This window comes from Choloepus didactylus, chromosome 1 (assembly GCF_015220235.1).
Source record: "Choloepus didactylus isolate mChoDid1 chromosome 1, mChoDid1.pri, whole genome shotgun sequence".
In the NCBI taxonomy this organism is placed as follows: Eukaryota; Metazoa; Chordata; class Mammalia; order Pilosa; family Megalonychidae; genus Choloepus; species Choloepus didactylus.
This window is the reverse complement of record NC_051307.1, coordinates 244664783-244688483: the sequence shown is the minus strand read 5'-3', so window position 1 is coordinate 244688483 and position 23701 is coordinate 244664783. Positions and strand designations below refer to the sequence as shown.

General features: G+C 50.4%; 1 protein-coding gene across 5 annotated transcripts in view; it reads right to left on the bottom strand.

Moving 5' to 3' along the window:
* WNT7A (Wnt family member 7A) overlaps nt 1-23242 on the bottom strand; it is an 89362-nt gene extending 66120 nt beyond the window's left edge. For 4 of the 5 annotated variants that reach the window (XR_005211604.1, XR_005211606.1, XR_005211603.1 and 1 more), the window contains exon 1: nt 4403-4719. Coding sequence is in view for 1 of the 5 variants with exons in the window: in XM_037802693.1 (XP_037658621.1) it covers nt 4403-4473 (71 nt within the window). In the remaining 4 variants the exon portion in view is untranslated. Of the gene's footprint in view, nt 1-4402; nt 4720-18653; nt 18764-22613 lie in introns of those variants that run through there. The other variant, XM_037802712.1, reaches the window with a different exon arrangement.
* Nucleotides 23243-23701: the final 459 nt, after the last annotated feature.

Here is a 23701-nt window from a genome sequence, read left to right as displayed (position 1 = left end):
GGAAACTACAAAGTTTCACACAGCAGTTGCCACTGAAGAGGAGGGAGGTGGATAAGATCAGGGAAGGGCACTGAACTACAGGCAAAGCTGAATTTCTGAAGCTGGGGGGTGGGTGCTCAGGTGTTCAGCTTTTTAAGAAACTGTTCATACATTTTATATACATATACACTCTTGCATGTGATATGTTTTACTGCAAAAACAAACAACAAACAAAAAACCTTCGAAAAATAATTGTGAATAGATTTCTAGTATTTTCTTCCTGTGTGCCCAGGGAGCCTCATACACTGCTCCAGAGCACACGATGGAGTCAATGGCCTGGAGGATGGAGATGTCTGTGATGACGAGAGTTCCTATCGTCATCAACTCATTCATTGAACGGATATATATTGAATACCTATCACAGGTGGGAATGTGCACCTGACAGGCAAGGCCCTGCACTAAAGAAGTTTATCCTCTATCAAGGGAGACAGCACACATGCAAATGAATAAAACAGACTATTTCAGACAGTGATATGTGCTGTGCTCGCAACGGGGAGGGATGGGTAATGATGGGTGAGGAAGGGGCCACCTGAGCTCGGGTGATCCAGGAGGGCTTCCCAGAGGAGGTGACATGGGAGCAGAGACTGAAATGGCCAAAAGCAATCAGCCATCGGAAGACCTGGGGAAGAGTATTCCGGGCTGAGGGGACAGCAAAAGCAGAGCCTTGAGAGGTGACCAAGCTGGGGATCTCCATGGAACAGAAAGAACCCAGTGAAGCTGATACAAAATCAGGACTAGGGAGGTGGGATCATTACAGATGAAATTAGGCAAGTTAAAATGAGGTCCTACTGGAACGGATGGGTTCTTAATCCAATATGATGAGCGGCCTTATAAAGAAGAGGAAATTTGGACCCAGATAAAGAGGAGAACACCGTGTCACAACTGAGGTAGAGAAAAGCACAGATTGCTGGCAAACCACTACCAGAAATCAAGAGAGAGGCACGGAACAGATTTTTCTCTAAAAGATGTCAGAGAGAGCGGGACCCTGCCGACACCTGGGTTTCAGACATCTGACCTCCAGAACTGCGAGACGATAAATTTCTGTTGTTTGAAGGCACCCAGTTTGTAGGACTTTTGTTACTGGAGCCCTAGGAAACCAAGACAGGCTTCCTTTTTTGCATACTCCTTTAAATGCCTTAAAGAGTACGTTTAAAGAGATGACTTCACCCCCAACTCCTCACTTTGGTGGTACTAGTAAGAGCTTCCATTTATCGAGGGCTCAGTCCCTCATGCTTTATTTATATCCCGGGGCTCAGCTCTGGGACTTTGTCCTGGAATTTGCATTTCTTAAAGTGAGACTTCCTATAACAAGAACATTGAGAGAGGAGGTGTACTGTGGCCCTGCTCCTCTCCTAGTGCATCCCTGTCCACTCCTGCCCTCTCTCTGTCACTCTGCTTCAGCCACGCCAACCCATCTGCTCCTGCAACCCACCAGCCTCCTTCCTGCCTTGGGCCCTTTGTTTGGGGACCCTCTCCCCCATCCCCCGAAGCCCTCTCACCTCCTGATCTTTGCAAGCTTGACTACTTGCCATCATTCATGCAACCTCAAGGGTCCCCTCCCTGGCCACCCCAGCTAAGGGACCCCCCACCCCCACCCCACTCCATCCCAAAGCTTTCCTTCACTATATCCTGTTTTGCTTACTGGACAATTTTAATTCAATGCTTTTCTGAATTTTTTTCATGGATGTGTGTACTTGTTTATCGCCTCTCTTCCGCATTAGAATATGAGCCCTTTGAAGGCAGGGAGGCTGTCTGCCGGTTCCTGAATGAATGGATGGTGGAGCTTCAAAATTGTTGCTCAGGGATGAGTACCTATTATTCAGCAAATGCTCCCTGAAATGCACAGAATGAATTAGGGAACTTTGGCGGCACTCCCACCATATGCAAGGCAGTGCCGTAGATGCTTCCACAAACAACCTTCCCAAACAGCACTGCTGGGTAGGAATCAGGTGGAGACTGGAAGGAGCCGTTGGCTAGCAGGTGAGCGACAGGAAGCAGGAGCTTGGCTCTACCGAATTCATCTCAGCTCTAAAACAGGGTCCAACTCTCGAGAAAGGGTGGCACAGGAAGACTTAGTCTCGGTGGAGATGTTTTTGCCACGAGTCAGAAGGAACTTCTGACTACCTAGCAAACCCCAGGGAGATTTCTACACTAGTAGAGAGGGTGGTGGTATATTGGGGCCAGGGATCCCCAGAACAATAGTCTAGCAGCTCTGTAGATAGGAGGGCAGGTGCTAATGACCTGGGTTGCCTGAGAGGTCAACTTTGGGTAAGTTGCACCCATTCTCTGAATTCCAGTTTTCCCATTGCTAAAATGAGGACAATGCTAATTAATCCCCACTTCAAAGGGTTGCTGTGAAAATTAAATGAATGAAGACATGGAAAGCACTCAGAAGGTGCCAGGCACACAGCAGGCAAAGCAATCCATTTGTTGTAGCCGTAATTATTATTATTGGATCTGATTGTTACAAGGCGCTAGTGTCATCTGAGCGACCCAGATAAAATAAGAATACCGCAGATGGCCGGCCAGGAGTCCAAGGCGAACCGGTCACATCGAGGGAGGACCCCCTCACACCCATTGTACAGATGGATAATCTGAGGACCAGAGAACAGCCTGGCCCAAAGTCACCCTACAGCTGTCCTCTCCCTCCCCGGCCTCCTCCCTGCCCCAAGGGCGGCAGGCCACTGAGCCGGAAGGCCGGCGCCCTCCTTGGGTTCCCCTCCCTCCGGGGCAGCTGGGTCCCCACCGGCCAATGAGGCCGCGGCGCCGGCTCGAGGTTCGGCCGGCGGGCGGGGCGGCCAGGGGAGGTTATTTTCTGCTGTTTTCCCTTTCTCTCTCCCCTCCCGGGTCCCTCCGCCCCGTTTCTAATTAAAAGAGAGATAAAGCCGCACGCGGCCAGCGCCAATCTGCCCGACCCGCTTCCTGGATGCTCGATGCGCGCAGGGCGGCGGGGCGCGGGCCAAGATGAAGATTAAAGCAGAGGGAGGAAAAGGAGAGAAAAGCCACCCAGACGCGGGCGAATCAATAACACTTAAAACACACCAGCAGGCAGGCGGGGCAGGAGGCCCGCAGCCGCCTCTCCGCCCGCGGTCGTTTCCCAGCCCGCGGTCGGGACTGGCGGCAGCCTCGGCAGCTTTGAGCGCACCTGCTTCCCGCCGCGACCGGTCAACTTGCAGAATCTCAGTCCAAGGGACCCGTGGTGGGGAACTGTGTCGGGGGAGGGGTGTGACAATACACAAAGGACCTGTGTCTCCACCCCCCCCACCCCCCACCCCCGCCGCCCCCCTCCGTAAGGGGGGGGGTCCTGGGGGGCTCCCTGCTGGGAGGAAGCAGGTTGCCTGAAACCTGCCAAGGTGGCCTTTTAAGCTCCAGAAACTCTATCAACCCCTAAATCACTCCCGCAACCCTCAGAGCTTCACACGCATTATCTCCGTAATACAAAGGGTGACTGGCCGTGCAAAAGCAGCTCCAAGACGCGATTTGAGCCACCCCCTCCCACCTCCAACCAGAGCGCTTCCCCCGGGCCCCACCTCCGTAGAAATGCCGGGGTGAAGCGGGGAGGGGTGCTTCGCGGGCGCGCCGGCGGCCTCGGGTGCCCAGTTCCAGGGGGCGGGGTGTCCCGCTTCTCTCTAGTGCTGGCTCAGCGAGCTTGTTTCCCTGGGTCTCTCGGGCCACCTCTTGTCCTACCTTTGTGTGCGTTCATTGCGGGTGGGAGATGCTGCCCCCTTGGGGTGTCGGCCTGGGAAGGGCCTCTGGGTATCTGAGGGTCCCTGGAAATCGGGTGGTGTCAGGGCTCTGCGCGGCGGGGAGTCTCTGCCAGTGAACGTCCCTCCCTCTAGGTGCCTACCTGTTCCCTGTTTGTAAGGACCTGCCCCACTTGCCACCTGGGGACTGCCCTGTCTATAGGGGCCGCTGCGCCCGCGCCGCCTTGGAAGGAGTTTCTCTCGGGCTTTGGGGACTGGCGTCCCTGGGAGCGGCTGTGGTGGTGGCTCAGTTTCCCTGCTAGATCAGCCGGGTCTGGAGGGTCCCTAGGAGAAGCTGACCCTTTGCAGCGGCTGGCCCTTTCCAGAGTCTTCCAGACTGGAGCGTCCCCGGGACCGGCTGTTTCTGGTTCTGGGGCTTCCAGGCTCGGACGTCCTAGGGCCGACCTGTCCCCCAATGTCTCCCGGGTTGTGCGCGCCTCTGGGGCGCCCGCCTGCGGGGAGGCTTTGTGCGCCCTCAGCACCCGCACCGCGCCCACCCAGACTCTGAAAGGTTAGGGAAGCTGGTGGCCCGGCGGCTGCTCCCGGACGGTTCACCCCCCCTCCTCGGGCCGCTCCAACTTTGCCGGGACACGCGCGGAGGGGGCGCGAACGGCCCTTACCCGATCCGGAGGTAGACCATGCCCAGGCTGAGAAAAAGGTGGCCCAGGCACCGCCGCGCTTTCTGGTTCATAGTCCGCGTTGGCCGGCGGGGCCGCGGGCAGGGCTGTGCAGATCCCGCGGGCCGGCCCCGGCGGGACAATCAACATAGCCCGCCCGGGAGGCGCGGGCCGAGGCGTCCCCGGGGCCGTCTGTCGGTGTGCCCGTCCGCGCGCTGGGCGTCTGAGCCTCGCCGGGAGCGCGGGAGCCACAGAGCAGGAGGAGGGAGGGAGGAGCGAGCGCAGCGCGAGGCGACGCAGGGCTGCGAGCGAACGAGCGAGCGGCCCGTGCAAGTGTGCGAGGCTCAGGGAGTGCGGGGGCGCTGCTGCCACCCGCCCCCGCCCGCCCTTCCCTCCCTCCTTTCCCCGGTTCTTCCCCTCCCCCCTCTGCCGCCCGCCTCCCCGGAGCGCCCGCCCCGCGCCCCCGGGACGGGGCCGCCTGCCCCGGGCGCGCGCTCGTATCTTGCCCCGCGCGCTCCCGTCGCGCCCCTTCCTTGCTCTGGGGCGCGGGTGGGAGGAGGGACACCATGCGGGAAAGGACGTGGGAGCCCGCTTCCCTAGACCTCGCCTGTAACTCTTGGGCTGCGGGGCGAGCAGGCTCCCGGGAGCTGCCCTCGGGTGGGGGGGATTCGGGCTCCGCCGAGAATGCGCGCCCCAACCTGCCGCGGCTCCCTGGCCGAGAGCTCGAAGCCGAGAGTGTGGTGTAGGGGTGTGTGAGTGTGGTAGGGCGTACGTCTCCCCCCACCCAACCCGCGCTGGTTTCCACACGACCCCGCCTCGGGCTTCCGAGCCCAGCTTCGCAAGGAAGGGACTAGGGTGCGCATTGGGCGCCCCCTTCTGCGGACTGGCTCAGCAGACGCCCGTCACCTCCAACCCCATCCGCACTCCCGTGTCGTCGATGGGGAGGGCGGCAGGTGTGTGCCCAGGTAGGGCAGCCAACTCTGGCTGTCGGAGTCGGGCTAAGGCCCGGCCGCCTCGCGTTGAACCGAGACATGGGTCTCCCCAGTCGCCGGAGTCGCCCCGCGCTCCTGGCCGCTCAGCGCGCTCGCGTCGACACCTGGCGGGCGCGGCGGGTGGTGCAGCTCGGCCTGTCTCCGTACTGGGGTGCTCTGAGCGTACCCGTTCACCCAGGCGCCGATCCTTTCCTATAATATACAACCCAAACCAATGAGCTAGGGGCTATTGGACTCAAGTTAAAGCCGGAGAGATTGAGGCTCAGGGATGTAAAAGAGTTTATCCAAGTCACTGGCAAGTGAGCGACAGAGCCAGATGAAAACAAGGTCTGCCCGATTGTAGTTGGCTCCCCCACCCCTTCCCCCAGGCCACCAACACTTCAGGATTGTCGTTCTAAAGTTCTCTCTTCCAAATGCACCCATGCACATATACACACACATACTTCTTCCCTTAAAGAAACCATTCATGCATTCATTCACATTCATGAATTTCTGTGCCAGGTTCTGTTGATAGGCACCATGGAAAAACAAGGAACCAAAGAAGCTCCTTCTCTCTTGGAGCAGGAGAAGGAGACAGTCCATAAGTAAACAAATAAATAATTTCAGATACCACCTGGAGATGTGACGATAATAACCCAGGTGATGAGACAGAGAACATTGCCTGTCAGAGGCTTTATTTTAGATCTGCAGGGCCTTATGGAGGAGGTGGCATTCAAGCTGAGACCTAAAGGAGAAAGGAATTGGGAGCTCAACGTTCCAGGAAAGGAGACCAGCAGGGTCAAAGCTCCAAGGTGGGCATGAGTTCTGCCCCAGCTCCCCTTCAGACATCCCAGCCCAGCTTTGCCTGGAGGACGCTGTTGGGTTGTGCTCTGGAAAGATAAAGAAGGCCAATGGGGGCAAAGGGAGGAAATGGGGGGGGGGGGCACATCATGCAGGGCCTTGCGAGCACATTAGGGAGCTTAGATTTTGCTTTAAGTGCACAGGAAGACATTGGAGGGCATGAAGAAGGGATGACACGTCTGACTTTTATGTTTGAAAGCTCCCTTTGGCTGCTGTATGGAGACTCAGCTGGATGGACAGGCAGGGCTGGACAAAGTGGAGCCAGGGAGACCAGAGAGGAGGAGACTGCTTGGGTCCAGGCCTGAGAGGCTGGTGGTTTGAATCAGGGTGGAAGTTTTAAATCCCGGCCCCAACATTCTTTGACCCTCCTTCCATCAAGAGGTGGGTTCCGTGTGCCCCCCCTGCTTGAATCTGAGTGGGCTTGTGCCTGCTTCGACCAATCAAGTCTGGCAGAAGTGAATCCATGTCCAAGGCTATGGAATATATAAAAAGAATTGTGGCTTCTGCCTCATTTGCTGGAAGACATGCTGGAGCCCTGAGCCACCATGGATTGGGGCTGCCGTGCTGTAAAGAAGCCGAAGCATGTGTTGAGGCCACGTGGAGGTGGATCTGGTTTACAGTCCCAGTGGAGTTCAGCATTGGAGTCACCCCAGCCCAGGCTGCAGGCATGTAAGTGAAGGAGCTTCCGGATGAGCCCAGTCCCGGGAATCCCAGCCGTCGAGTCTTTCCAGCCGAGGCATCATGGAAAGTGGCTGGTGTAGTTATCTCCAGCATGGCCTGTCCAGATGCCTGAGCTGTCCCTTAACTTGTGAGCATAATAAGATGGTTGTTCTATGTCACTAAATATGGGGGTCGCTTGTTACACAGCAGTGGTAACTGGATCAATTGGTGGAGGTGGGGCACAGAGAGGAGTAGAAGATACAGAGCATAAGGCAGAAGCAGTGCTGATAGGACTTGCTAAGAGGGGTGCACTGGAGGCAAGGAGGGGGCCAAGATGGAGAAAGAGGAAGGAACGATGACTCCTATGCTAGTTGGAGTACTTTGGGTGGATGGGGTGCCTCCATCTGGGGAGAATTGGAGGAACCAAGGGTTTGTTTGGGAGGGAAAAACCCAAGGTCTTATTTGAACACATTCTTTCCTCTTGTGTATCTCCCCCTCTTTGTCTAACCCACAGATGCAATGAGCACCGAGTCCTGAGCCATCTATCTACCTCCTAAGCATCTCTCAAACATGTTCCTTCTCTATACTCATCACTGCTATCTTAGACCAAAGATTCATTCGTGTCACAAATGCTGGGGGACCCATATGGCCGGTTGTTGGGCAGGTACAGGGGATACAGCAGGGGATTAAATAAGCCCAGTCTCTGCCCTCCTGGAATTCATCTGCAAATTAATTTAATTATTAAACACAAATTAGCACTTATTATGTGCCAGGAATGGTCACAATTGGCATATTAACTCCTTTGATCCTCTAACAACACTATGAGGTAGGTGCACGTGGCAGAGCTGGGATTTGAACTGAGAAAGGACTGGCTTGAGTGTCTGCTCTTAACCCCTCAATTATGCCACCCATCTAATGAGAAGAAAGGCATGGGCTACTGCGATAGAAAAGAAGGGAGGGGGTACACAGAGGATTGTGGGATCGCAGAGGAGGGCTCCTAATCCAGACTGGGAGAGTCAGGGAAGGCTTCCTGGAGGAGGTATTTCTAAAGTGGGATCCTGAAGGAATGAGTTGGTGTTAACCAAGTAGAGTTTTGAAGCAAGAGAGAGCAGGGTTCATGATGGTCCAAGGAGTGTTAAATGAAATGGGGGGTGGGGGCAAGTCGCAGAGAAGAGGCTCAATGGGGAGTCTGAGGATACATTTAGGGCATATTAATAAGTTTGGGCTTCATCTTAAAGGAAAGCAGGGGTGTCATATGATCCTGTTTCTATTTCAGAAGGTTCATGGCAGCAGCTGTGGGGAATCGATAGAAGGGAGCTGGAGCTCTCAACAATTATCCAGGGGAGGAAAGGCCCAGGCTGAACAGGGGTGGTGGCAGATGGCAAGGAGAGAAGGTGGTGAACTTGAAGGCTATTCAGTGTGGCTGGGGAAGACCACACAGAGATGGGGTGCGGGAAAAGAACAGGTCTGATGGAGGGGATTCTGTTTGGAATGTGCTGAGTTTGATGTGTCTGTAGGTCACGTCCAGGAGGCAGCTGACTATGTGTTCCCAGCACTCAGGAGGGAGACATTTGGGCTGTAGAGAATGACTGGGGACTGCACAACTGAAGTGTAAACTTGTCATGCAAACCATGGCATGGAAGGGAGGACTTGGGGGGCTGAGAAGGGCAAATGGGAAGGTCCAGTGTAGAGCCCCAAGAACTCAGCATGATTTACAGAACCAGCTGGGGGAAAAGGAACAGCTAATGTCAATGAAAAGCAGTAGTTAGAGAGGCAGGAAGCTAATCAAAGAGTGAGGAGGAGAGAGGGGTTTGCAGTGTCAGACTTCACAGAAGGCAAGGAAGACAGGGACTGGAAAGGGTCTACATTCATCACCCCAGCATCTAAAGATCTTCACAGTCTAGCCCCAAATTACCTTTTTTCCAAACCCCTGTGCCAATATTACAACAAATTAGTGGGTTGCCACTAGCATTCAAAAAAAAAAAAAAAAAAAGACAGAAAGAAAGAAAAAGAAATAGACTAGAATACAACCAAGGGTATTGAATACAAGGGTTTCAATTACGTGTATGTGTGCATGCGCATGTTTATTGGATCATTATTGTATATATTGTGGGTAGCAATTTATTTTTAAGTTGAGAGACCACTACTTCACCCTGCCATATGCCTGGAATGCCTTTATCCCACTTTGCCATCTGGCAAAAACTCCTACTCATCCCTCAAAGCCCACCCAAATATCAACTAATTTTAAAAGCCTCCCTTGATCACCTTTGCTTCTGTCCTAGGTACTTGATCTCTTTCTTTCATTAATTCATCATACATCCATTGAGAATTCAAGTGTACCAGGTCCTGTGCATGGTACAGAGAAATGGCAGTAAACACAATAGATGTGATCCCCTTTGAAGATAGCACTTTTGATGCAATTCTGCCTTTGCATTCCCATGGTCCCTGAGCTGATCTTGGCAGAGACCTTCTCACCCTGAATGATGATGAGCTCATGACCCTCCTTTGTTAGAACCTAAGGCCCTTGCACTTAGGACCCTGTCTCTTACATCTCTGTATCTCCAGATCCCAGTAGAGGGCTTTTTTTTTTATTATTATTCATTTTATTGAGATATATTCACATACCACACAGTCATACAAAACAAATCGTACATTTGATTGTTCACAGTACCATTACATAGTTGTACATTCACTACCAAAATCAATCCCTGACACCCTCATTACCACACAAAAATAACCAGAATAATAATTAAAGTGAAAAGGAGCAACTAAAGTAAAAAAGAACACTGGGCGCCCTTGTCTGTTTGTTTGTTTCCTTCCCCCACCTTTCCACCCAGGAGAGGGCTTTTATCAACTGAGAACCACAGCTTGGTAAAAAGTCTATGGAGTTTGGGGTCAAATAAACCTGGGTTCAAATCCAGGCTACTTTCTCATCTAAAAAATGGGGCTAAAATTTCGAAGTCATTTAATCCTCCACTCAACTGCGAGCTCCCCCAAGGAGGTAGCTGTGTCTGATTCATTCCAAGACAGGAAAACAGGTGCGAATAAATGTTTAGTGATTCAATGGAACCCATCGCGGAAAGTTCTTTGGCAGAGTCATGTTAACCCAGAATTTTCCTCACTATTTGGCTCCCTGTGCCTGAATCAAGGTGCTGTTCCACTTTCAGCCGAGGCAAACATACCTGGGGCAGGTGCAGAGTCAGCCAGGGGCTTTGACGCCCCCTGCTGGAGACAGGAGTGACTGTTTTGATTCCAGGAGAACACAATAAGAATTCTAACTAACACACGTTTAGCCCTACTATGTAATCAAACACGGCTGTAAACGGGGGCTCTTCTGGGTTCAAATACTGACTCCTCTATTTCTTATCTTTGACCTCAGAAAAGTCACTAAAATTTCTCTGTGCCTCAGTTCCTTCATCTGCAAACTGGGAATAATAGTAATTTTTCCTTTCTAGGGTTGTTGTGAGGTTTGAGATGCTACATGTAAAGTGCTTAGAACAAGGCCTGGGATATAGTGAATGCCATGTATGCATTTGTAAAGTTAGGTTATATGGGAGGCCATGCCACCGCTTGGTGCCTCCATGGATCAGGAAAGGACATTTGTGTTTAATGCAGTCTCCTTTGACGGGTCGCCCCACGGATGGGATTGTAGAGTCTTCCCCCTTTTCTTTACTTCTTTTGTTTTTTTTCACAACACAAGCCATGGAAAAAGCTTTTATTATAAAGTATTTGGAACAGCTGAGAGCAACTGGGAAGAGGGGACATCCCAGTGAGCCGTGTCCCCAGGGAACCTGCTATCTGGACTGGCTTGTTGGAAATGGGTGAGCTTTTTCAACACAATGGAATACAGAGAGTATGGGGCATGGGGCAGAAGGGCTTGCATGGCTGCCAAGAGAATGAGTGTCTCATCTCAGCTTTGTCATTACTCGGTGTGGCTTTGAGAAAGTCTCTAGCATGTCACCTCCTCGGAGAGGCCTTTCCTGGCCACACAAGCTAAAAGGGCGTTGCTTCAAGCACCTCCCATCACTTCACCCCATTCTGTTCCTTTCATAGCACTGACCACTGCCAGAAATCATTGCCTTTATTGTCTGTCTCCCTCACTGGAAAGGGACCTCCAGGAGGTCAGGGACCAACTAGGACCATCACGTCCCCAGGACCCAGCCTTACGCTGGGCACATAGATTTTGTCAAATGAATGGATGAAGGAAATAAAAACTTTTGTATGGGGATGAGTGCTCAGACAGAAGTTGAATAAGGAGAGGTGGCAGACGGTGCCATGGTGGGAACGTCAGCTAGATGGGGCAGAGAAGACCTCTCTGAATTGGAGACATTTGTGCGGAGGACTGAATAATCAGAAACACCCGTTAGAATTCCGTTCTGCTCCCCGAGAAGCCATTGCTGCCCAGCTCTGCCAGCCTGGGACACTCGCCTCCCACAGCCTTCCCGTGCTGGCCCTGTCACCCTGCATTGCCTTTACCTGGGGGATTATCTGCTTCCCTCACCTGAACTGAGCACCTCCAGAGGGCCCTGAGTAAGCAGCCTGTGGAGAGTGGGAGAGTCATGCAGAAGAGGAGTTGGGGAAAAGTTTGCAGCTGTCATTGGGGAGTTGACTGTGAAGGCATGTGGACTTCATTCATTCAGGAAGCCACCCAAGGGGTCTGAGCAGGGGAGTCACACAATCCCATGTGGCTGTCCATGATCCAAGCCCCTTCATGAAAGACACCACCTGGGGAGCCTCCCATGGTGTGTGAGGCTGGTGGCAGGTGGTGCGGCCACCTCCTCCTCTTGCTTGGGCAGTGCCAGACTCTGAGTCTTCTCTGCCAGCACGTGAGCAGGTGGTACAAGCAGATGGAACTTGCAGACCACGTTCCCAGAGCAGAGCAGCAACAGCAACAGAGACCACCCATCTGGTAAAAATAAGGAAAGGCCCCTCCTTCTGCGCTACAATAAAATGCACTATTTATTGAGCATCTGCTATGTGCCAGGCTCCCTGATGGACCTTTGTCATTTCTTCACTGCCTGGAACACTCTTCCTCCAGATAGCCATCCAGGTTGACCCTCATGCCACCAAGGCAGAATGTCCCCTCCCACGCCACTGCCCCCAGGGAGGTGGTCCCTGAGCACCCTGCCCCTTTACGCCACTTTCTAGACTACCTCTTCCCCTGGCTTTATTTATCTTCCTAGCACTTATTGTCACATGCCCCCCCCCCCCTCACACACACATCTCTATACTATATGGTTATTTATTGACTTATTTTTGTCTGTCTTCCCTGTTGCACTGTCAACTCTGTGAGATAGGGGTATGTTCTAGTTTGCTAATGCTGCTTGTTATGCAAAACACCAGAAAAGGATTGTTTTTTATAAAGGGGGTTTATTTGGTTACAAAGTTACAGTCTTAAGGCCATAAAGTGTCCAAGGTAAGGCATCAACACAGGGTACCTTTACTGGAGGATGGCCAATGGTGTCCGAAAACCTCTGGAAGGCACATGTCTGGCATCTGCTCTGGAGTTCTGGTTTCAAAATGGCTTTCTCCCAGGACGTTCCTCTATAGACTTCAGCTTCTCTCCAAAATATCACTCTCAGTTGCTCTTGGGGCATTTGTCCTCTCTTAGCTTCTCCAGAGCAATAGTCTGCTTTCAAAGGCTGTCTTCAAAATGTCTCTGTTAACTGCAGCTCCTCTCTCAGCTCCTGTGCATTCTTCAAAGTGTCCCTCTTGGCTATAGCAAGCTCACTCCTTCTGTCTGAGCTTATATAGGGTTCCAGTAAACTAATCAAGGCCCATGATGAATGGGTGGGGCCACACCTCCATGGAAATTATCCAGAGTTATCACCCACACTTGGGTGGGGCACATCTCCATGGAAACAACCTAATCCAAACATTCCAACTTAATCCCCACTAATATGTCTGCCCCACAACATTGCATCAAAGAATATAGCTTTTTCTGGGGGACATCATACATTCAAACCAGCACAGGGTATTTATCACTCTTCACTGCTCCATGTCCTAGAATGAGACCTGACACGTAGTCGGCCCTCACTGGGTAACTGTTGGATAAATGCATAAATGAATGAATCTCATTTATGCCTCACAATAATTCCGTTTTCCAGAAGAGGGAACTGGGATGTTGGGAGGTTAAGTCTCTTGCCCAACATCTAGGCAACTGTCTGGCACATAGGGGGAGCTTCATATAAGTTGACTATCACTATTCCTTGCTTGTCTTCCCCCACACCTCCCCAACCCTGCCGAGAACGGTGGGCTCCACACCCATTTCATCGATGTGAGGTGCTCTCCCAGGCCACCCACTGCAGCACACGAGGTTGGCATCACGCCAGGCTGGTGGCTTGGTGATTAACTCCTGAATGGCAGAAGCTGGAACATGGGCACTGGGGCTGGAGAAGCAGCATCTCATTCCTCCTGGCTGGGCAGACAACCCTGAAAGGCCTGTTTGGGGCCAGAGATTGTGGAGCAGGAAGGGGGTGGAAAGAGACAGCCTATTCTTCAGATGGGGAGACTGAATCCCAAACGGGGGACAAGAGGCTCCCAGGACACATGGCCAACTAGGGGCATAGTCAGATCTCAAACCAGAGCACCCAAGACGGCACTGCTGAGGGCTTTGGGGCAACAGAGCCAGCCTTGAGTCCTGGCTCAGCCACTTGCTGTGTGTTCTTAAGGAACTATTAACCTCCCTGAGCCTCAGTTTCCACATCTGTAAATTAGAGAAAATAATGCTTCCTCGTGGGTAAGGGCTCCACACAGCCATACCTGTAAAGCATTTAGCAGAGTGTCTGGCATGTATCATGCATGTAACACATGATAGCTATTTTATGATTTTGATTATTAATGTTGATAATGATGTAGATCACAACCTAGCACTTTAGGGTCAGAAAGAATTTTAAAAGATCACCTGGGCCAGTGTTTCTCAAACATTCTTTGTGCATCAGGCTTACCTGTTTGTACAGGCTGGGGTGAAATCTCGACACATCCCAGAGTGATATGGGCAGAGAGTAAAAGCATATTTGCAGGACCCCCAAGGAACTGGGGAGAAATGAGTAAATGCTGCACTTCCTTAACTGGACTATTGCTGATTTTCCCATTATTTCCCATTTATTATCCCATAATTGATGTAAATACAGAGGTCCCAATTCATGCAAGCCAGATTCCCGGAGGAGCTGAGCATCGATCAGTTCCCTGCTTAAAACCAGCTCCTCAAGCTAGAGCTTGGCAGCTATGAATGTCAGTATTATCATATACGGCACTGTTGAAAGAGCTGAAAAAGAGTTCAGACTTCAATTAGAGATCTGAATGAAGTAGATATGGTTAGGATGAAGGCAAATCAGGCCCAAGGGTAAAGAACAACACTGACTGGGTTTTAAAACTACAACTTTTGTGCAAGACCAACGGAGGAGTTTATTGGGTGCAGGATCTATATTTTCTTTAGCACACTAGATAATTTAACTTGTATAATCAGTTTGTTTGAACACCATAGGCGCATGGAGCTGTGAAAGGAAGTGGGATTTGGTGAGTTTCTATAGGCTGGGGTGAAATCCCGATACTTCCCAGAGTGATATGGGCAGAGAGTAAAAGTGTATATGCAGGACCCACAAGGAACTGGGGAGAAATGAGTAAATGCTGGACTTCCCACCTGGACTATTGCTGATTTTCCCGCAAACGTTGAGGACTGCCAATCTGGTAGGCTGAGCCCTCGATCTGGGGGCTTTCCCCTGGGAAGCTAGTTGCTGCAATGGAGAGGCTAAGCCCACTTATGATTGTGCCTAGGAGCCTCCCCTCCCCCCAGTGAGCCTCTTTGTTGCTCAGATGTGGCCTCTCTCTCTCTAAGCCCATTCGGCAGGTGAACTCACTGCCCTCCCCACTATGTGGGACCTGACTCTCAAGGGTGTAAATCCCCCTGGCAATGCAGGAAATGACTCCTGGGGATGAGCCTGGACCCAGTACTGTGGCATGGAGAGGATCTTCTTGAACAAAAGGAGGAAGAGAGATGAAGCAAAGTAGGGTCCCAGTGGCTGAGAGATTTCAAATGGAATCGAGAGGTTGCTCTGGAGGGTATTCTTATGTGCTATATAGATATCACTTTTTAGCCTTTAGTGTGTTAGAATGGCTAGAGGGAAATACCTGAAGCTGTCGAACTGCAACCCAGTGACCCTGATTCTTGAAGATGATTGCATAACTATGTAGCTTGCACAGTGTAACTGTGTGATTGTGAAAATCTTATGGCTCACATTCCCTTTATCCAGTGTATGGACAGATGAGTGGAAAAATGGGGACAAAACTTAGATGAAGAATAGTGTGGGTTGGAGGGGATGGAAAGATTCAGGTGTTCTTTTTTGCTTTTATTTTTATTTTGGAGTAAGGAAAAGGTTCAAAAATTGATTCTGGTGATGAACGCACAAATGTTAGATGGTGCTGTGAATAATTGATTGTACACTGTAGATGATGTAGGGTGTGTGAATATATCTCAATAAAACTGTATTTTAAAAAGTAAATGAACAATGGGAGGAGGAGGGGAATGGATGTTTCTTATTTTAATTTTTATTTCATTTTTTGGAGTAATGAAAATGTTCAAAGATGGATTGTGGTGATGAATGCACAACTATACGAGGATACTGTGAACAACTGACTGCAGTTTGAATGATTGTATGTTATGTGACTATATCTCAATAAAATTGCATTTAAAAAAAACACCCAGCTCCTCAGGGGCTGGCCAGGTCTGGCTTTGTGGGAGCATGGGCCTTGGGGGATCCCTGCTGTGGCCCAATCCTTACCCAGTGCTCACAGCTCCTCTGTGCTGTCCTCCCCGCTGATTGATTTCACTGCTCTAGCTTGTGTTTATGGTTGTGAGGTTGCCAACTCAAACCGCTTTCATGATTTGGAGCTAATGAGAAGAAAGCAGAGGTTGGCGATAATGTGTAAATAATGCATCAAAGCACTTGCGCTGTGTGAAGGTAGGGTTAAGAGGAGTTGGACTAGAGAAAGTGGTAGAACTGAGTCATCCCATTACACATGGGAATACCTCGTGCCAAACTGAAAGGGCAGGCTGCAAACTGCCGTTTGGCTTCAGCAAATCAACATTCTCTGCCATATTCTCGATGCCCTTCATTTAAAATTCACAGGTTTTGTAGTGTTGACAGCAGTTGCCGTTTGCATTTAGTCTGGAACTTGCTGGCTTTTGAATTGCATAAGAGCCTTGGTTTTATGATAGTGCATTTAAGCAACGGTATAGTAAAAATCAGTTAAACCAACATTTTGTGCATAGAGAGTAGCACACAAGAAACTTTGTCCTTTAAAGGGGTTGACATGTCTCACAAGTTTGAGAAATCTTCTCCTTGTTGATTGAGAAGTACCCCTGCACCTTCATGGTTTGTGAGCCCATGGTCATAAGGTGAGTGGGATTTTCTACTGGACTTAGGGTTAAGATAGCTATAAGCCATTTTACACAAAGTAACTAAAGAATGAGTGTGTGTGTGTATGTGTGTGTGTGTATACTTTGGAATTTGGTGGCAGCAACTGAGAGCAGTGGTTCTCATACTCTCACGAGCATCAGAATCTTCTGCAGGGCTTGTTAACACACAGCCACCCGTTTCTGATACAGGCCATCTGGGGAAGGGCCTGAGAACTTGCATTTCTAATGAGTTCCCAGGTGATGCTGATGATCCGGGACCACAGCTAGAGAACAAGATGATGTTCTGCAGTAATACTTTTTATCCCAAATAATAGTGCCAGGCATAGACCTGTGGGCTGGGAAGCAGGAGTCAGATCAAGTCAACTTCAGCCTGACTTACTCTGGAATCTTGGGGATGTAAGCCCTCTGCCCCTTTGCTCTTTCTGGGCCTCTTTTTCCCCTTCGAACATTGAAGAATTTGGACAAGTCTAGTACCTCACTTAGAAGCAAATGTAAGATGTGGGGCTTGACTTGCCATTGGTTGTTGTTCCTGAAACTTCATGTACATCCAGGTTACATCTGGAAGGTGAGGGCAAGAGCAGTCTTAGCTCCCTGCTTATGGGAGGCAAGCTGGCAGCAATTGAAAAGGAGACACCCCCATTTCCCATCCCATCTTTGCTCCTCACTAGCCCTGATACCTTGAAAAAATGACTTCTCCCTGAGATTCTGTTTTCTTGACTTAAAGAGGAGGTGCTTGTCTTCACGTTGGAGGGTCTCTGAGAAGTCACTTCTGGAAAGCTCCTGGAACAGTGGGCAGTTCTTAGATACCACCGAGTGCTCCTAGCCACACTTTGCCCCACTGATAACTGGCCAGTTGGCCCCGCAGGCTCCTGGTCACCTTGGGAGGAGGGCGTTTATCACAGTTCCACCCCCCCAAGGTCTTCCTCAGGATAATCTCCGTTCCGGGTGATTCATCTGACGCACCCGGCCCTTCCTCTCGGGCCTGAAATATCTCCCTCCCCTCTCCGTTCCTGGGTCAGGCCTCTGACCCTGGCCATGTGACTTCCTCCGCGGACTGGCCCTGGGCCCCTGCCTGCCGGCCAGCCCTCTAGTCCCCAACTGGGGACTCATTTTAGACCTGACATATCGGGCAGAGCTCAGCCAGGGAGGAGGACGCCCAGAGCTTGTTGTGCTGGGGGAACAGTGCATTCCCACGTCCGGCCCCTGCCCGGGCCCAGCCACCCCTCCGCCTTCACCGGGCTGGGCTTCCGCTGCACATCCTGGCACGGCTGGGCCCGTTTATCACACGGTCACCACCTGATGCCCTGTTTCTCGTGCACGCACATTTCCAGGGAGGCTTTCTGGGGCTGGGTGTGGCCGAGGGGTTGGCTGGTCTGCCCCTTGACTTTACAGAGGCTGCCCTATTCTGGAGCCAAGGACAGCTCTCTAGAAACAGTGGGCCGGCTGCGTGAAAGGGCAAGTGAGTCCACTTCTCTGGGCCTCGGTTTCCCCGATTTCCAGGAAAAAAGTGCCCCCATCTCCACTTGGGGTGAGGGTTAAACAAGGTAATACATGAATATTGATGCCTGCTCTCCACCTGTGACCAATTAAATCAGAATCTCCGAGGGAAGGACTCAGCCACTGGATTTTACGAAAGTTCTCTGGCTGATTCTAATGTGACCCCAGGGTTGGTGTGCTGCTTTGAAACTGTTACGTACCCCATAAAAGGTCATGTTCTCTTATTCCATCCCTGTCGGGGCAAACCTATTGTTGGATGGGGACTTTTGATTAGATTGTTTCCATTCAAGGTGGGTTTTACTCCCCTTGCTGGAGTCCTCTATGAGAGGATAAAAGACAGATGAAACTCAGAGAGCTCAAAGAAGCTGAGAGAGAAATGCCCAGAGACACTTGGAGACAGTCGTTGAAACCAGAAGCCAGGAGTGAAGGACCAGGAGACATCGCCAGGTGCCTTCCCACGTGACAGAGGTGTTCCAGATGCCAGCCCTCTTTCTTCAGAGAAGGCATTGTCCTGTTGATGCCTTAACTGAGACATTTTCATGGCCTTAGAACTGTAAATTTGTAACTTAATAAAAACTCCATTGAAAAAGCCAACCCATTTCTGGTATATTGCATTCCAGCAGCTTTAGCAAACTGAACCACCGGTATGGAAGAGTTGTTAAGAGCTGAAGCTTTGGAGTAGAACTAACATGGTTTGGATTTTGGCTCTGTTATACAATGTGGAGCCTCGAAAAGATTTGTACCCTTTCAGAATTTTCATTTACTTATGTGTGTGATGAGGATAATAGTACTTACTTTCCAGAGTTTTTATGAGAAGTAAATGAAGTAATAGATATTAGGTGAGTACCTTCTAAATAGGCCACGTGGGGACAGGCCTTGTCCATTCCCTTCATCGCTGTACACACAGCAGCTAGCAAACACTGCACCTGGCCCGTCACCGGCACTCCAAACTCATATCTGTAAATTAATAAGTACAGATGTTATCATTTTTGTGGTCTAAAAAGCAATGAAGTTATATCAGTTATGAAATAAATCTTCTTGATATCTTTAGAGCACTCTGGAATCACAGAGAAAACAACAAGTTTGGATTTCTGGATGTACCCATCACAGCTACTTCTTACCCATTGCCCCTCACCTCTCCTTCCTTATTAGCAGAACCCCTAGTAATTCACCTAAAAAACTACATTTCCCAGCTTCCTTTGCAGCTAAGGGTGGCCATGACTACCTTCTGGCCAATGAGACAGAGGTGAGTTTTTAGCCCCATGTGTTTCACTTTTTTCATCTTATGCTTCCCCGGCAGCCATCTTGAGAAGGATGGCAGAATGGGAACCAAGAAGGATTCCTTAGACCTGCTGCCTTGTTCAGCTGTCACAGCAGCCCCAGTGTGCCCACCCCTGGGCCTCACCCCCAATTCCCCTCTCTAAGTGAAAGGAAAATACACCTCTCATTTTTGTAGGTCACTGGTTTCAGGATTTTTGTTTCTAGCAATAGGACATGATTCTTAACAGATGCATTGGGCTTCCCCAGTGCCCTGCTTTCTCTCCCTAGACTTCAGACTCTGGACAAATCTAGGCTGAGAGGGCCAGCAGCTTGTCAATGATTTCCAATTCAGACCTTTGGGGCTGACTGCAGGTACCACAGGGAGCCTGCCCATCCCCTAATCTGACCCCTAGAAGTACAGTTAGCCCCGAGTCAGTCTAGGCGCCTCTGGGCCCCCGAGAAGGTTCCGGAAGGACTACTTTCTTCCCAGGTACCAACCTCCAAGTTCAAAGGCTCACTGACCCCATGGCTTTCCTGAGCACTGTCTCTGGAGTCAAGCAAATATTGTTCAGAATCTTGGCTCCTGCACTAATTTGCCTTGTAACCCTGGGAAAGTGACTTGACCTCTTTGAGCAAGCCTCAATATTCCCACCTGTATAGTGGGGCTAGGCCACCCAAGAGATACATCTAGACAAGGAACTCAGATGAGGAAAGGCCAAGATCATTGGACCAATGCTTCCAAATAAACACAGAACTAGGACTGAACATCCAAGAGAAGTGAGATGGCAGAATAAATGCAATATTATAGACCTTGGCATTATAAAAACAATAGCCCAACAGCAAAATGTTGGGGGTGGGAGGCATGGAACTTAATTTTCTCATCTTTCGTAATAAAGAAAAAATAAATGCTAAGATTTTGGTATGTAATTTAAGAAAAAAAGATGATCCTCAACTTCTTAATGTGCTTCATAATCTTGGGGGCTCTTTTGTAGGAAGAAACAAATATATAAGAAACAAATGTGGCAACAAATATGTAAAGTTAGCAATTACTTCTGTTTCACTTCAATTTCTTTTTCTTTTAATTCAAGTATAAATAAGCACCAGATATTTTATTTTTTAAAGTAGCACATAGAGTTGATCCATTTTAATAAAATTCTTTCTCCTTCCTTCCTTTGTCCTTCCTTCTTCCCTCCCTCCCTTCTTTCCTTCTTCCTTTCCCTCCTTTTCTTCCATACACTATGCTGAAAGAGATTTGTGAAATGATACTGCCTAATATTAATTCTGGGTATTTTGGGGTACTAGGATTTGCAATGATTTCCTCTCAAATAGCAGTATTTTGCTGTATTGTTTGAATTATTTATAATTAGCATTTAGCATTTTTATAAAGATAAAATAATACACACACACACCAAATTAACAGTCTCTAGTTTTGTAGTGTTCTTGTGAGCACTGAATTTGAGGAAGCAGCTGGTATAGTGCAGCAGGAAGAATTCTAAGATGGTCCCCCAGATTCTGCCCTGTGCTGTTTGCTGTTGTACCAGTTTGTGTATATTATGTCCCCCAGAAAAAGCCATGCTCTTGATGCAATCTTGTGGCAGACATATTAGTGTTGATTAGGTTGGAACCTACTGGTTCAGTGTTTCCATGGAGATGTGACTCAATTAACTGTGGGAGAGACCTTTCATTGGATTACTTCTATGGAAGTGTTGCCCCACCCATTCAGGGTGGGTCTTTATTGGATCACTGAAATACTTTAAAAAGAGCCACACAGACCCAGACACAGAGCAGCTGTGAGTGACATTTTGGAGAGCAACTGATAATGACATTTTGGAAGAGCTGCAGCTAAGAGAGGACAAAATGCCCCAAGAGCAACATTTGGAGAATGTCTTTTTGAAACACAACCTGGAAGGAAGTGGATGCCGGCCACTTGCCTTCCCAGCTAAAAGAGGTTTTCTGGATGCCAGTGGCCTTTCTCCAGTGAAGGTACCTTTTGTTTATGGCCTTAAGACTGTAACTTTGTAACCAAATAAACCCCCTTTATAAAAGCCAATCTATTTCTGGTGTTTTGCTTAACAGCAGCATTAGCAAACCAGAACAACTGTGTATAAACCCCTCCTCTTGAACGAGAGTGGGGCCTGAAATATGATAGGACAGTTGCTTCCTTGATTAGGTTACCTTACATGACAAATGTGATGGGACAGTCACTCCTGTGATTATGTTAAATGGGACTCTGCCATAGCAGACTGGAATGAGAATCTCCTGCTGGCCTTGAAGAAGCAAACCACCATGTTGTAAATTGCCTTTGGAGGGGGGCACATGGCAAGGACCTGCATTCAGCCTACAGGCACTGAGCATGGTGCCAGCTGACACCCAGCAAGAAACAGGAACTTCAGTTCTATGATGGCAAGGAACTGAATTCTGCCAACAACCAGTGAGCATGGAAGAGGACCCCGAGCCTCAGATGAGATCGCAGCCTGGGCCAACAACTTAGTTTTAGCCTGGCGAGACCCGAGCAGAAGACTCATTTAACCTGTGCCTGACTCCTGACCCACGGAAACCATGAGATAATAAACTGACTGCGTGTTGTTTTAAGCTCCTAAATTTGTGGTGACTTGTCCCGCAGCAATAGAAAATTAATACACATAGGAACTGGGATTAGCTCCAATTAGCATTTAACACTTGCTATAAGCCAAGCTACTTCTTTCTTTCATTACTTCTTCATCACACCCATATCCTCACCAGGGCCTGAGGGGTTTCAATTTTATTCTGTGGGCACTAGGGAGCCACTACAGCTCTGGACGACTGACCTTCAGAGCTCACTGACTTTCTAGGATTTTTTCCTGCCCAGTTTCCACTCCTCCTCAGAGGATAAACTTTTACAGTTCAGACCCCAGAGGCCCTTTCATACCTCCAGGCCTTTGTACCTGCTGTTCCTTCCACTTGGAATGCTGTTCCCTTCTCCCTTTGGCAAATTCCTACTCCTCCTTCGAGACCTGGTTCAATGTGAAGACTTTCCCAACACCTACACCCAGCCAATCAAACCCTCTCTCTTGGGACTCAGAATCCCAGCAGTGACAAGCCAGACAGCAGATGGGGTTAAAGTGCATTCATTATGGCAGCAAGGTCTAAGGGTGACTGGTCAGAGGTTTGAGGGGTAGAAACCAGCTCCCACTTTTCCAGACCTTTTCTTCAGGTTTCCCTTATCCCATGATCACCCCAGTAGCCTTCCAACAAACTGTTTTCGTTTTAAAATAGCCAAGTCAGTGTCTGCAGCTTGCAACTCAGATACCTAACTCTCCCCAGCCTTGGGTTCCAGGCTTGTAAAGGTTTGTGGAATCACTCTTAGTTACAGAGAGGGTCACTAAACGATAAAGATCACTCTAAATGCTGTTTGTAATTCATTACTAACTATACTAATGTTGCCGCTGGAAAGGACTTTCCAAGCCCCAAACTACTGAAGCATGGGGCAGGGGACGGACACCTGCGTAGCCACATCCTGAGATGTCTGGGACTGGAGGGCAGAGTGAGCACAGAGCTCCCTGCTTACCGAGGGAAAATGGGCTCAGAGAGGCTCGAAGCCACACAGCTAGCGAAAAGCAGAGAGCCAGGTCTTTTGCAAACAGGTGCTCATCTCATCCTGTGTATGCTCCGTGGGCAAGGCCGGTGCTCTCGCAGTCTTGCTCTCCTTTGCGTCCGTCCACACTGCCTGGCACGCACAGGGCGCTCAAAACGTGTTGACTGGCTCGCTAATCCTCACACCCTCCCCGGAGGCAGCCGTATAACCAGCAGCTTCACTTTGCAAGTGGAGAGACCGAGACTCGGGAAGATGCAAGGGCTGCCCCGGGGTCATCCCGTTGGGTGCGGTGGGGCCTGGACGCGAAGTCAAGTCCGGGATACTCTGGAACCCAGGTTCACCTCTCAGCCCCCACGGCCTCCGCGATGACGTGAAACCAGGGGAGCCCCCTTGTGGGGTCGGTCACTTCGTACGGAGCTCCCCGCGTGCAACCAAACTCAGCGCCGGGTCGGTGAGGGGGCTGGCAGGTGGACAGGTGGGCCTCGCAGGAACGGGAGCGAGGAGCCGGGCAGGCCCAGGGGAGCCGAGCTGCGTCGGACGCAAGCCGGAATGGGACGAATTGGGCCCAGCCGCACCGAGCAAGTAGCAAAGTGGTGGAGCTAGTGTGAGGAAACAGGCGGAGACCGGCGGAGCAGGTCGGACGGAGCCGAGCGGAGCCGAGCGGAGCCGAGCGGAGCCGAGCGGAGCCGAGCGGGAGGGCGGAGTGAGTCGCACGGAGTCGAGCGGGGCCGAGTGGACCGAGCGTGTGAACGAACGAGACGAACAGAGCCGAGCGAGCGGGAGGGCGAAGTGAGTCGGGAGGAGCCGAGCGGAGTCGAACAGAACCGAGCGGGGCCGAGCGGGTGGCCGGAGTGAGTCGGGTGGAGCCGAGCGGGGCCGAGTAAGACCGAGCGTGAGAGCCTAGCGAGTGGGGCGGAGCGGATCGCGGGAACCCAGGGAAGCCTGGCGGGTCAAGTCGTGTGGTGGCGATGGGAATGAAGCGCGATTGCTCTGAAAATCCTGTCGCTTGTTCCTGGAGGCGCCAGACCATTTCTACGCTCTGTAAGTGGCCAAAGCACCAT